This window comes from Haemorhous mexicanus, chromosome 2, assembly GCF_027477595.1.
Source record: "Haemorhous mexicanus isolate bHaeMex1 chromosome 2, bHaeMex1.pri, whole genome shotgun sequence".
Lineage (NCBI taxonomy): Eukaryota > Metazoa > Chordata > Aves > Passeriformes > Fringillidae > Haemorhous > Haemorhous mexicanus.
Genome location: NC_082342.1, coordinates 44707001 through 44720642, shown reverse-complemented (window position 1 = coordinate 44720642; position 13642 = coordinate 44707001). Strand labels below are relative to the sequence as shown.

The following is a 13642-nucleotide window of genomic DNA, read 5'->3' as shown; positions in this document are numbered from 1 at the left end:
AGTTTGTAATTACTTATTTGCAAACTATCATCAGACAAAGTGCTACCAGTGAAGCAGAACTGAGAAATACAAGTGGACTGAGTTTTGCTTAAGTGCTATTACTGCAAAAATATTGTGTTGTTCTGGGGTGTTTTTTACTATGATATTTGATATTTTGCCCCTGCTCTTAAATGTCGTTATTAGAGGTGATTAAAAACTAGCTCTTCTGTGAAACAGGTGAACAGCGTTTTTAAGAGGATGTTTCAGAGATGAAAGAAAGGCGAAAAGCTTGAAAAGGAAGCAGAATTTCCAAATAAATTTTCCAGTTTACGGGGAAGACTTAAAGCTGCAGATTTTCTGGGTGTACTTGATGAGCATTCATTTTCACTGATGCACTTCCTCGGCCACTTACACGAGGACACAAGTGCAGCGCAGGCTGTCCTACCAAGCCGCTGTAAATCCAAGCAGGATTCTGTTCCCCTACCGCGGGGAGCCACCGCCAGCCGCGCCGCCGGTCCTGCCGAACTCCCACGGGAGCGTTCGGCGGCGTTCACTGCAGACCACCGCGGGCCGTGCCCTGGGAGAAGCGGCGGGAGGCTGGCTCGGTCCCGGCGGGGCGGTCGGTGGGACATGGCCCCTGCCCGGGGCAGCGCTGCCGGGACGGTGCCTCGGGCCGCAGCTCCGCGGGGCCGGGGCGCTGCGGGCGGCGGCGCCGGCGGGGGAGGCGCGCAGGGGGCACCGAAGCCCCAGGGGAGGCGAGCGGAGCCCGCCGCCCTCCCACCTCCCGCCCCTTCCCTCCGGCCGGGGACAGCCGCGCCGCCTGACGCGCCGCAAACTTTGCTGCCCCCGCTCCGAGCTGCGCCTCGCCCGCGGCGCGGCGGGCGGCGGCCGCGGCTGCCGGGAGCCCCTCGCTGCCGGGGCGAGGAGCGAGCGGGGCCGCGGCGCTGCCGGCGGGAGCCCAGCGCGGTCCCCAGCGCCGGCGCCTCCGCGGCGCTGCCGGCGCGCCCCGAGGGAGCCGCCGCGCCGCCCCGCACCTCGGCCGCGGGACAGCATGAGCCAGGCGCAGCCCTACGGCCCGCGCAAGGGCAGCTCCCCGGCGCCGGGGGCCCGGCGGAACGACAGCCAGGACTACCTGCTGCTGGACGCGGAGCTGTGCGAGGAGAGCGCCCTGCCGCCCTACGCCTTCTACCCAGTGTGAGTCCCGCCGGCCGGGCCGGGGGTCGCTCCGTCCCTGCGCGGGGGAGGCGGCGGGCGGGGGTCAGGGCGCGGGGCTGGCCCCGCTGGTGGGGACCTGCCAGCTTCCCTCGCCTGCCCGGGGCCGGAGCGGGGTAGCTGTGTTTGGAAAGGTGGAGGAGCAGCGTTGGCACCGCCGTGCCCGGGCTGGCAGGTCTCCTCTGAGCGCAGCGTGGCGCCTTCCCGCTGGCAGGGAGGCGAAGGGTGGCTTGGGCTCCGCTGTGGAGAGCAGGGCAAGAAACGTCGGGTGTACACAGAACTGATGGCGTCTAATGGGTTTAATGTAATGGCAGAAATTTTAACTTCTGTGACCGGTCGTTCCCACCGAGAGAGCGCACATTGCAGGTGTGTGCATAAAACCATCCTCCTTTCATTATTGCAAAATAATTACAAAAAAACCCCATTCTCCTATCATTATATTTGTCAAGGCCGTGTAGCCTTGTGTAATTTCATTATGTGAGTTTTGGCAGGTAGTTACCATTTAAAGCAGAGTATAAGAACATATGCAATAAAAGCTGAATTATATAAACATAAATTACAAAGGTTCCAGGAACCACAACTTAACATCCACGTCTATTGGCATTCAGTGTTGGCAGTGTCCCTTTGGTTATGTGCTGTCAGCATGACTACTGTAATTACCACTTGTTAATGCTTCTGAGGAGAAGCTACCCAACAGAGGGGGAAAATGGGTATTAAGCAATGCAAGATGAGTCCTGAAATCTCAGATGATTGCCAGAAGATGTGTACTTTCTTTTTTACAAATTATATTTTATTGCTTAAATGGTAAATTACAGTTATCAGGCTCTCCTAATATTTGCTGTTTTATCCGTGAGCCACCTACCAGCCACTTGACAGCTACCTGGATATAGGAAAGGAATAGCAACAATGAAACTGGGAACACTTACAGTGCTTGAATATTTATCAACTCAGCTAAGAACAACCACAGTTTTCAAAATTTACTGCTGTATTGCTATTCTTGAGTGTCTTTGTGGATCACTAATTCAGTATTCTCATGTAGCTGTAACAGCATATATTACTGCACATTGGACTTAAACCCTGTCTCAAGATATATGAATGCATATATTTAATGCATATATCTAATGCATAAATCTAATGAATCCTTTCAGAAAAAAAAGCCTTGTGATGTTTAGTTCGGATTGGTTCTCACTAGTGGACTACAGCTTTGAACTAATATGGCAATTCTGAAGTTCTTTTGCCATCTACTCACTCAGAGTGGTTGTGCAGATGTGAGAGGATAGATCTTGTGTTAAGTGTTTCAGATCATCTCTTCAGCCAAAGTCTGCAAGGTCTGTGGGGTGCTGATAATTTCCATTCAAGAATTAAGTGAAGAAAGTGCCTGTGCCTGCAGCTCTTGGTGCAGCACTCTCTCAATGTGGAGACTGCCTCTCATCACCTCACAGTGGTCATAAGGAAAGCCTGCATCCTAATCTAGTTGCTTTGTAGAACAAGGGTAGCATTAACCACAGGAAGTTATCAAGGGCTTGGTTTTCACATACACGTTAGGCATGGAGAAGTTTTTCTTTTTGGGGTTTCTCTGGATGTGGAAAAGAATCACTTCACAGAGATCCATAGGCAATGCCTACATGTGGCCACTGCCAGGACTTCCTTGGCTGGCAGGAATGAATGCAGAGAGTGAATAGGCTTCTCCAGGGTACAGTGGTTAATAAACAGTTTTTGAATTTTTCTGCCTGACTTCCAGCTTTATCACGTTTCAGGCACATTTCAGGTAGATAAGCCTTTTCAGCCAAAAGTCATTGGTTTTGCTAGAGGCCTTCATATATCCAAGAATTTAATAAATAATGAGCTGGGCCATGTGTAGCATATGCTCTTTATGCTCTTTATCATCTACATGCACTAGGAATTCTTTTTTCTACTTTTGTTTTTTTAATCCTCAAATTACTGGTATTTCCTGATGCTCTTATGGTGATTAATGGAGAACAGTAATGCAGAGTACAGCTGATGTCCGAAAAAAGCTTGCTTAGTTTTACCTCCTTTTAAATATTACTGAGAGGGTAACACACTTACTGGCATAATACGGCTTGGGACTATTGCTTGAAAAGTAGCTTGATACTAAGGAATAGTTTTCTTCAAGTGGTGATTTAGTGCTAATGCTGATGTTACTGAGGACATTGCTTGTAGAACATGCTTTTCATGTGCTGTTCTGGGACTGCTGTTTAGTGATGTAGTTTCTGGATAATATTAAAAACCCAAACCGTTTACAGAGATCTATTTCCTGTATTTTAGCTCCTCTTTCTGGAGGACAGCTTTACGGTATCCAAGGTATCTTTACTGCAAAAAAGATTTCAAGAATGTACCTTGAGCTCATCAGCTGTGCCGAGTCACACAGTCTTTTGCAAGTGGATGGAAGGCTTTTACCTTTATATGTGGTATAATGCAAACCAAAATTTGAATGGAATTTTGTGCTGAAGAATCCTACAGTTCTTTTGAATTCAGAACCTTAAGCAGGAAATCCAAAAGTTGGGCAATCTGTAGAATTTGTAATTCAATTATTTCCAAAAGATGACTTACTTACTTACTTAAAGTAAGTCTTTAAAAGTCTCACTTTTTAAGACTTAAGACTTATAAGATGTGTTAGAAATTATATGACAGTAAACATTTTCTTTCTAGTAGTGCTCTTTCATCTGGTCATTGAGTCCAGCCCCTTATGTATCAAGAAATACACTGCAATATACATGTCAGAAGATTGTCTCCTGGAAGGCAAAACTGTGTATAAGCTAGGATTTGTCCCTTCTGTGCAAGTATTTCATTGGCAAATAGCCCAGTTTTGAGATGAAAAGTGCATTTTAATGTCTAACCCCAAGTCTGAGTGCTGATGAGCAGTAGGATTTGGAAGTGATAGCACTTGTATGTAAACTTCCCTGCTGAAAAAATGTTAGTGAAGGACAGATTGTCAGTGTACTAAGCTAGTGAGAAGGCACTAATTCAGTCAGACATCTGGTTATACTGCCTATTTATACTTCACATATTTTGCATTGTAAAAAATAGATGTTTTTCTTACAGATGTGAGGAGGGATAATTGTGTGTTAAAATGTCAGTTGTAAAGTAAATGAGGCACACAAATTATCAGATGAAAACAAGGGGAAAAGGGTTCTGATGTGCATAACTGCCTTGAGACATAGACTGTTCCTCAACTTTTGTGGCTTTCCAGCTATGTGTTTCTTGAAATTACCAAACCTAGTACATCTTAAAACCCTATTCTTTGTTAAATAACATGTTTAATGATTTCTTTCCTGCCTGCAATATAATGGTTTCTGTCATTGACATAATGTAATTTTTATCTCTAGTCTCAACTGTCTTGCTTGAAATGACCTGTAAAATTATTTTCCAGACTCTTCATTAGACATAATCTCTTCAGGGAGTACTGTACAATGTGGCAGCTGTGTTTCAGATTGTCAGCCTCTTTGATGAGATGCTTTGTCTTCTGAAAATATGTTGCAATAGTCTCGTTGAGATCAAAAAGGTAGAAGAGTTGGTATGGAAGGGGGTTAATTTCTTTTTATAGCCTAGTGTACGGAACAAATGCACAAATCATCATGTGATTTAGGTTTGATGGATCTAATTCATGCTGGGCACTGGGAAAAAAAAAATCATGTCTGAATTTCTCATATTCTGGGTGACTGGGTAGTCCCTTAGGTCTTGACTAAAAGGACAACAACATTGTTATCAATGTTTTACTTCACCCCCAGCTTTTAGTTCAGTCTGTGTATCCTGCAAGTAGGTAGAAAAGAATGCTTCATTTTCAATATCACACATATCTGTATTTATTTCTTATTAGGTAGGCTTTTTCCCCCACATGTGCTCTTTTTTTGGTGCAGACTTGTGGAATTTCTTGGGTTTAGTTGTTAGGCACTCTTGTGTTCACTGTGTACACTCACTAATTTAACTGTGAGCTTCTTTGGTCAGCTACAATACCCAGTTTCCTATGCTAATACTTCATAATTATTTTGCCTGATCCATTGTGATATATCTGCAATTTTATTTATACCCTAACTCTCATTTAGTCACCAAACAAATGAAAGTCACCTCCCTGGGGGACATAATTTTATAAAACTGTAAGATTTCCATAAAAATATAAGTAATTTTTTAAATTTGCATGAGGAAGGTGGAGTAGTGATTCAGAAATGTGTGGGATGTGTATGGCATACTTTTCAATGTAAATGTTAATAACCAGCATGCTGTTTGTCAAACACTGTCCCAGCAGCATTTTCCACCACAGAAGCTGAAGGTTATAATAATTGGCTACTTGAAGAAGTCCTGCCAGTATTGGTATCCCAAAATAAAGGTGGTTTGGCATGGTGGTGTGATAGATGAATAATGGGAGGATTGACTCTCACTATTAATGGACAAATATCATGTACATAGGTTAAGAAAAGTTTTATAGATTTATAGTTATGTGTTACCCCCTTGTGTGGTTATCAAGGGACAGCTGGAGTTGGGACATCTGGTAGGGCCTGCTTGTCACTATGGTGACATCTGACCTCCAATCAGGATTTGAGGAAGAGATCTCCACCACTGGACAGCGAAGAAAGGGTTGATGGAGAGAACTTTGGGAGGGTTTAAAGGGTTAAAAGGGGAAACCTCCATTGTGAGGGGGCTGAGCACATGGCGGGGAAAATCTTTTGCTCCCAGTGCCATGACCTTTTTTCTTTATTCAGTCTTCTGTTGTATTTTTGATAAGGTTTGATGAACCTTCCTAAACTCTAAAAAGTGAGTAGCTGTTTCTCACAGTGGGTCTGCGTCATCAGGCTGCGTTAGACTTTCCAGCTCTGCAAACATGAGCAAAAGAAGAGCTTGGTGGTTAAACTGTGTTCATCAAATTCTTTTGGTTTCATACCCCAGGCTGTTATGCTATGTGAGGTAATGCCTTAGCAGAAACCCCTAAACTTGAAGTGCATACAGTGAGCCTTATATACAGGTTTGTGCACTTATATGTTGGTGTAGCCACTTGCACACGGAGTCCACTCAACAGGAGGCTTAAAGGATTTGTGTTGATAAGCAGTATTTAAACCTAAGTTTTGATAATTAAATGTGGGCAAAAAGCTTAATGGTAATGAAATGACAGGCAGTGTTCTCTGGAATGGATTAACATTTTTGTCTTGAAATGCAAAGTTTATTATTTATTTAGCAGTGCCATACACTATCAAGTATACTATTTTTAGTGAAATAAAATGTGTGGAATATATTGTGAAGATGACTGACTAAGGTCTGGGTCTGGGCTTATCCTCCATATCCATTTCTGTCCAACTACAATTTTTCCTAATAATAGTGCATTTTTCAGCACAGCTCTATTGTAACCCCTAGTCTGATATGTTTGAATAAATTTTTGTCAATATTGAAAAAAAACCCCAAAAGGCGAGCTTTCGCATTAAGAATAAAATGTGAGATTTACTACAAGAATCCCAAGTGAAATAATGGCATATCAAGTATTGTCATTTTTAGGTGCTTTCTCAAAGCTGTGTGGGAAGTGGATAACTTGTTTTCCAAAGAGTTGAATGTAGTTCCCTTTTGTTAAAAAATTACTCATATGAATAAAATATCAATATTGTGGTTGTGAGCTCAGATGCCAGCTCAGAAGAGCATGGCTGGAGTTCATTTTGGTCTTAGAACTTGATGAAACACTGGGTTTGATGTCAGTATTTACCTTAGTGAAGAGAACAAAGAAGTGGGGATATTTTACAAAATATTTGGCATCTATGAGGCCTTTCAAGCAGGTAGAAAGAAGGATCATAAACCAAAGGATCATGGCTGATCTGTGGAAAACAGAATACAGACCACAAGGTCTGTAGTGCTGCTGCAGCACTACCAATTTTGCAGAGTATTCGGTCTAGAGAATTTCAGTAAAGCTTTGTGCTATGTTGCAAAATCCTAGAAGGGTTTGGTATGGGGGAGATCCTAAAGATTGTCATGTAATCCCAACACCCCTGCTATGGGCAGGGATGCCACCCATTAGATCAGCTTGCTCAGAGCTCCATCCAGCCTGGCCTTGGACACTTCCAGGTATGGAACATCCACAGCTTCTCTGGGCAACCTGTTCCAGTTGTCTCAGAACCCTCTGAGTAAAGAATTTCTTTATAACAGCTAATCAAATCTCTCCTGTTTTAGTTTAAAGCCATTCCCTCTTGTCCTATCCCTGTCTGCACACGTCACATCAGCTTAACTAGCAGCTAGGTGAGTGCCCTGCAGATTGGAGGGGTGGACTCAGAGCTGGTCTTTTGCCTCCTGTCATCTTCTGTCAGTGCTGGGGTTAGTTCAGAGGAACACTTGGTTGTGCTGATTTTCCTCCTGGCCCAGCCTGGGTTTCTCCTATGGTGCACGTTGGCTGGCTTTAGGACTGATGGCTGACTGCTTAGCAGCTTTTCAAAGGGGAAGATTCCCTTATCTTTGAGGAGTGATTTGTGTTTTCTTTTCCATCTGTAAGATGTTTGCCTGCCATCAACATGTTTCAGCTTTTCTAGTCATGATTGCCTCCCCTTATTTGGCACAGCTAGCCAGGCCAGACTGATAAACTTTGTTAGTCCTACTCTGTGTGCCTGTCCTAGGCCTGCCAAGTAGTAAACCCACAGTAAACTCCAAGTAGTAGCCCACAGTAAACTTCAATGAGAATTGTTCTTAAGTAACTGTTTTTCATGATAGAAAATTATAACCCAATTTTCCTTTTTGCTTTTCAATGCAGTAATTGATTTTCTGTACTAGTTTTAATTCCACTGTGTTAATCTTTAGTTGTATGCTTTTCTTCCTTAAGATAACTTAAAATTGCTTTCAATTTTCAAGTATTATAAAAAATGTCTTAATGAAAGAAACATGCACTAGGATTTTCTAGTTTATTATCTTTATTTGTTAAGGTTGTTGTGTTGTCTGTGAGTTGAAGTTATGTTTCTTTGGGTTTTTTTCCATCTGGATTTATTAATTTATAGTTAATTCCAGTGAAACCACAATGATCAAAGTATTTTACCTACAAAAAGCTTTTGAAATGGTAATTGAAAGGTTATAGAGCTTTATTTGGGGATATGTGGGAGAGGAGTTCTTGAAAGTTACATGTGTGCTACACTAGTGGTGCTTATTCATGGAGAAATCCTGTGCTCTGAGAGCAAGCTTCTCTTAGCCCTGAAGGATAATTCTGAATGCTGGAGGATATGCCTGTGCCATTTCCACTGCTTGTCTTTTGCTTTCCAATGTCCTGTAGGAGCACACAGAGTAGGGGGGTTGCTCACAGGATTCATTCAGGCTCTGCAAAGGATCATCTTGCTCCACTGGTGGGTTACCTAGTTATGCCAACAAATCAGATGCAAAAGGCAGGCTGTGGGAAGGCAGCAGGGACTCTTCCTCTTTGTAGATTTTATATTCCTCTCCCTTTTATAACAAGTTTCCTACTAGTAATTACTCAGGACAGTTTTTGAAGACTGCTGCTCTTGTGAGTCTTAGAGTGAATCTCGTGTGGCTCAAGTGAGTTTTAGAATAGTACTTCTCCCCATACAAGACAAAAATTTGTTTTCTCTCTTCTAAGTGTAGAAATCTGAGCTGAAAACTCCAACAACCCCTGATAAAAATACAATTGAAGTGCAGTAGCACTTACAAAACTTAGCTGATATGACTTCATTTTCGAGTAGTGAGCACGGGATGAAGCTTTTCAAGGATGCTGGGTATTTTGTGTGGCCTCTCATTGTGAGATGTTCTCACTTCAGGATCTTAAAAACTCAACCACACAGTATCAAAAGCTCTGGAAAACTTGGGCTGTACTCCATCTTACTGTTCAAGTCCCTTGGATGTCAGTGAGGCTGGGAGCCTGTAACAAGCTCTTGCTGCCCAGGGAAGACTACGGAGTTGGAACAACATGGCAGATATGGTGGAGCAAAAATAGCAATATCTTGAGCTGACATCTAAGCCACAAATAAAACCACCAAAAATTAGGAGGGCAGAGGGACTTAAGTTTCTGAAGATACAGTTTAGATTATTTGAAACATTTTGTAAAGCACTTCTTACAAAAAAGTCAGCAACAGTATCTCCAGGTCTGCAGAATGTATGCTGAATATGGTACAAAGCTGAAGAAGTTAATGTTCCCTGCTTTTCTTCAGAAAAGAATTTTAGAGGTTTAAGTTAGACAGCTATTTAATCATTTAGCAACATCTGATGTGAGCACATTTTTAGGCAAACAGCAAATGATGTGACAGTGAAATTTCGGAGCTTCTTTTTATGATAAAATAATAATGGTCTTATCTAACCAGTTGATATATAAAATATACACTGGGATTTCTTACCCCACAGCCACTTCCATCCTAGAATCAGCAACATCATTTAATGCATAACAGGAAGAGAAACTAAAAAAAATAACCTAGGCAGGGATTTACAGAGGCAGCAATTCTAATGCCTCTCATTTTACAAAGCTGTCTGAGGATCTTTCATGACCTGAGGTTTCTATTTTACTGATTTTACATCAAATCTAAAAACCAGCAGAAATCTCCCTAGTTATCAGTGATGATGCCTTAGAGGGAAAGAATATCCTTTCTGGTTTAACTAGCTTTGTGCAGGACGTGGATCAGTGGGGAAGGTGCTGGTAGAAGCACTGCTGGGTGTCTGTGTGCCTTTCTCAAACTCTGTGACAAGATTTCTGACTGCATACAGGTCTTGATATCTCCAGAAAAAGCATGGAAGTACAAATTGAGGAGGAGGGGAAGTAGAATCACTGCAGAGGCATGTGGTCCAGTTCCTGCTTGTATTTAGAGGCCTGAGGACACTTTTGGGGAATCAGAATTACGTGACAGATTCAACGGCAAAGTGTCTTTTGTTGAGTGAGATGTAATTTCTGAATAATTTTTACGTCTGGAATAATTCTTCTGAATCTCTCAATATTATACTGGCAGAAGGGGAATGTTGCCCCAAACATGACTTTCCAACCAGACAGCCCCTTGGCAGTGGCACAGGACAGGTGAGTGCTCTTTATTGTGAGAAATATGGAACAAGATTTGTAGCGCTGAATGAAGTGGAAGTGTGCCCATCTGTGCAAGCTCTCATCCAGACTCAGCAGCAGGCTGCTGCTGGTCAGGGGCATGAGGTGGCTCTTTTTGCATGTGATGCAGGGCTGGGGTCCTGCCTCTGTGCCTGCTGGGGTTGTACTTCTCTGCTATGTCATGGTAGCAAGTGCTCAAGATCATTCCAGCTGTGTGATCCTGTTTGTTCAGGTAAGGACACTTTTTGTCATGCTCCTTGGGCTGATTCTCGTGTTGCTGTAATCATAACACTTGTCCTGAGTGTAGGCAATGGATCATTAGTGGAATATGTTCAGATATGCTAGCAGGTGTCACTGTCTTGGCTGAAGAGTCAGAGATTGATAGGATCAACTTGCCTCTCGCTCTGCTTGGTAACCCCTGAGCCAAAGACTGAGACAAAAGGTAGAAGAAAACAAGAAAACATCTAGTATTCTTCTAATATTCTTCAAAGTACTAGTTCTGAGAATATAAGAGACAGTAAATATGAAATTATGACTGCTAAATACCTTACCAAAAAAAAAAAAGGCAGGGTGCTAAAAATGATGTAACTGGAGGGGATGTTTAAAAGGAATTGAAAAAGTTATGGATCTACAAAATAAGACTGCCTTTTTTTCCCACCTGTCTCCAGTCATCAATTAGCATCTTCCTAAAAATATAAGGTAGTTTCCAGAAAGCAGCAAAGACAGATGAAGCTGCTGTATATTCTTGTGTACAGGAATGGAACATTGCAGAGAGGGAGAGAAGGATGGTAAAACTATTTTCATGACACTTTTCATGTGCAGCATCTAGAGAAATGATATGTCAACTAGACTAACTTTATATCCCAGACATTATTGCTGCTTGAGAGCATGACCCTCTGCTCCTCACACTTTTGCACTTACTGCTGCTGCACTTACTGCTGCTCCAGAGAGTACAGACCATAACACTTACAGGAGGATCATGAGGAAAAAATCCAATTTCTCAGTAAATAAAAATTGTAAGTAAAACTCTGAAAGTGCGTGTTTTGTCTTTTGGGTTTATTTCCTTCCCCTTCCCTTCTTCTTGGATGTCACCTTTTATGCCTGGCAAAAAAAGAACAATTTCATTTTTCCAATAGAGAATATAGATGAAGGCTGTGTTCCCATTTCCCAAGTCCTATGTAAAAATGAAAGCTGAGTAAATCTGAAACTTCTCTTCATGTGGAATGTTATTGGTTTTCTATTTGTTTTCATGGTTTAAAAAATCACTTTCATTTTTTTATTCCAAATAAATCTTGACAGCGCTGTTCTCAGAAGTATTCTCCACTGGCTTTTTGAACAAAAGTGTTTCAATGTGGCTGAAATAAGAATGTTTGTGTTTGGCTTGTTGAAGCCACCATAAATCATACATGGGTTGATGCAATATTTACTGCTTTTGGACCTCCCCCTGGAATGGCTGTAGAGGGGGGATCCAGTTCCAGCTCTGCTGAATTCATTCCCACTCTGCAGACGTGACTTAGCTCCCTGGGCAGTACTCAGGTGTGTCTGCTTGTCGGTGTTCATCTCTTGGTCTTCTCTCAAGAGACCAGCCCAGGCTCAGCTCTTGTGACCAAAACTACAGTTCTGCCTCCCCTCAGTGGGAAAATGTAGCTGATTCTGCTGTGGAGCTGATGCAAAGCTGTACATTCCAGATCAGTTACAAAGCAGCCGTACAAATGCTTTCTTCTCCTCAACAATATGAAAATTTGGATTCAGGTAATGGAGCCTCCCCTTCTCCCCTTAATTTTAATGTATTTGGTTAAAATCTGGTAAGTTAAGTTAGGCAGTTAGACGAGCAAGAAGAATTCCTGATGAATTTTTTTTTTTTCAGAACCTGTATACAGCACCAAATAAATGAAAAGGTCACTTCGATTCTTATTTCTCCTGATGTACTTTATTTCTCCAGGAGGAGAGTTCCCTTCCATCCCAACAAACTGCTACTGTATGAGTCCTAACTCTGCTAGAGCCCATGCAATTTCATGCTAAAAAATGCTGTACATTGTTATTCTGCTTTGAGTCACTGGATTCTCTGGATGTTTGAATCAGCATTCTTTACCACTTAACACTATTTAACTAATGAAAGTATTAATTAAATTACAGTTCTTCTCTGGAGCATTTTACAAATCCAGTATAATTTGATAATAAGTACGACCATGTGAGAACTGGTTTTGATTGGTATTTACCATTGTACCCAAAGGTCAGTGCTCCAAATTCTTATAGTTTGAATCAGTCTGTCAGTTTGAATAAATACCCCTTAGGAAAATTTCTTATATCTATATTTCACTGCAGTGAATTATTTAGCAGTAAGATTGTTTTGTGGGGTGTCAAAGACCAAGTTGCAAGACCAGTTTCAACTCAGGAAAAACAGAAATCTCAATCCACAGCAGCTACCTGCCAGAAAAATATTAGCAAGGCAGAACTCTTCTTGTTTCTGTTCCTTATGTTTTCTTCTTGAAGATAAAGGTCTCAAGGTTTTCTCTGTATATTCTGAAACTTTATTTTCCCCCTGTGAAAGCAAACTCCTTGATTTTAGTTATAATACCAGTCTTTGTCAGGTGATTGTAAAATCCTCCCCATGCTATTCTATTATTATTACCCAACTGGAGAGCAACAACAGGTAATAACATTGTCATGTGCCTAACTAGTTCATGGTTTTCTTCTGTTCTGTGGGATCAAAGGCAACATGGTGTTCAGTGTAGACCAGGGCCTTTTAATCTCTTCTGAGTGACAATTTTTGCAAATGTCTCATATTCTGCAAAATATTCTGCAATTATGGAGTAATGGTATCTGTTAAAGGTCTCATTCTAAACCTTTGACCTATCAAATCCGATCACAGCTCTTTTGTAACTTGTGCTCTGTGCTGCAACCACCATTACATCTCAGATCTGAGAGAGCCAAATGATCTTTTCCTGCTGGAATTGTGTGTGTGACTTGCCACCAATTCTCTTTTCTCTCAAAGTGTCACTGAGGTCCTGATACCAAGTACTTGTGCATATCAGGGAACAATAACCATCATCATTGCTTCTTTATTCTAATGAGGTAATTAATTTGCATAACAGTAATTACAAATATTAGAAGTAAACCAAAGTAATTCCCTTTTTTTGTACTGCTTTCCCTTTTATGTAAGCACACATTGAAATGATAAGATCTTCTGCAGGAACGCTTCTTCATCCTGAAGTTGCACTGCTGCAATTTTTATTGTGTGTATGTTGAGGTAAATGTAATGCTACTGCATGGATTCTTTAATTGGAAGTACATCACATTTACATGATGAAAATGGCTTATTCCTAACATTGATGCAGGAAGAGCATCAATAGGCACACTTCATTATTTTCCTACAAACACAGCTGTTAAAGAAATGGTCTCCTGGACATGAGCTTTGTATATTGTGCAAATCTTTATTTTCTC

At 41.8% G+C, this 13642-nt stretch overlaps 1 protein-coding gene across 1 annotated transcript in view; it reads left to right on the top strand.

Moving 5' to 3' along the window:
- Positions 1 to 1030: 1030 nt before the first annotated feature.
- The window catches only part of TRPC6 (transient receptor potential cation channel subfamily C member 6), a 77605-nt gene continuing 64993 nt past the window's right edge, over positions 1031 to 13642 (top strand). The window contains exon 1 of the mRNA XM_059838604.1: positions 1031 to 1173. Within this exon, the coding sequence (XP_059694587.1) occupies positions 1031 to 1173 (143 nt within the window). The remainder of the gene's footprint in view (positions 1174 to 13642) is intronic.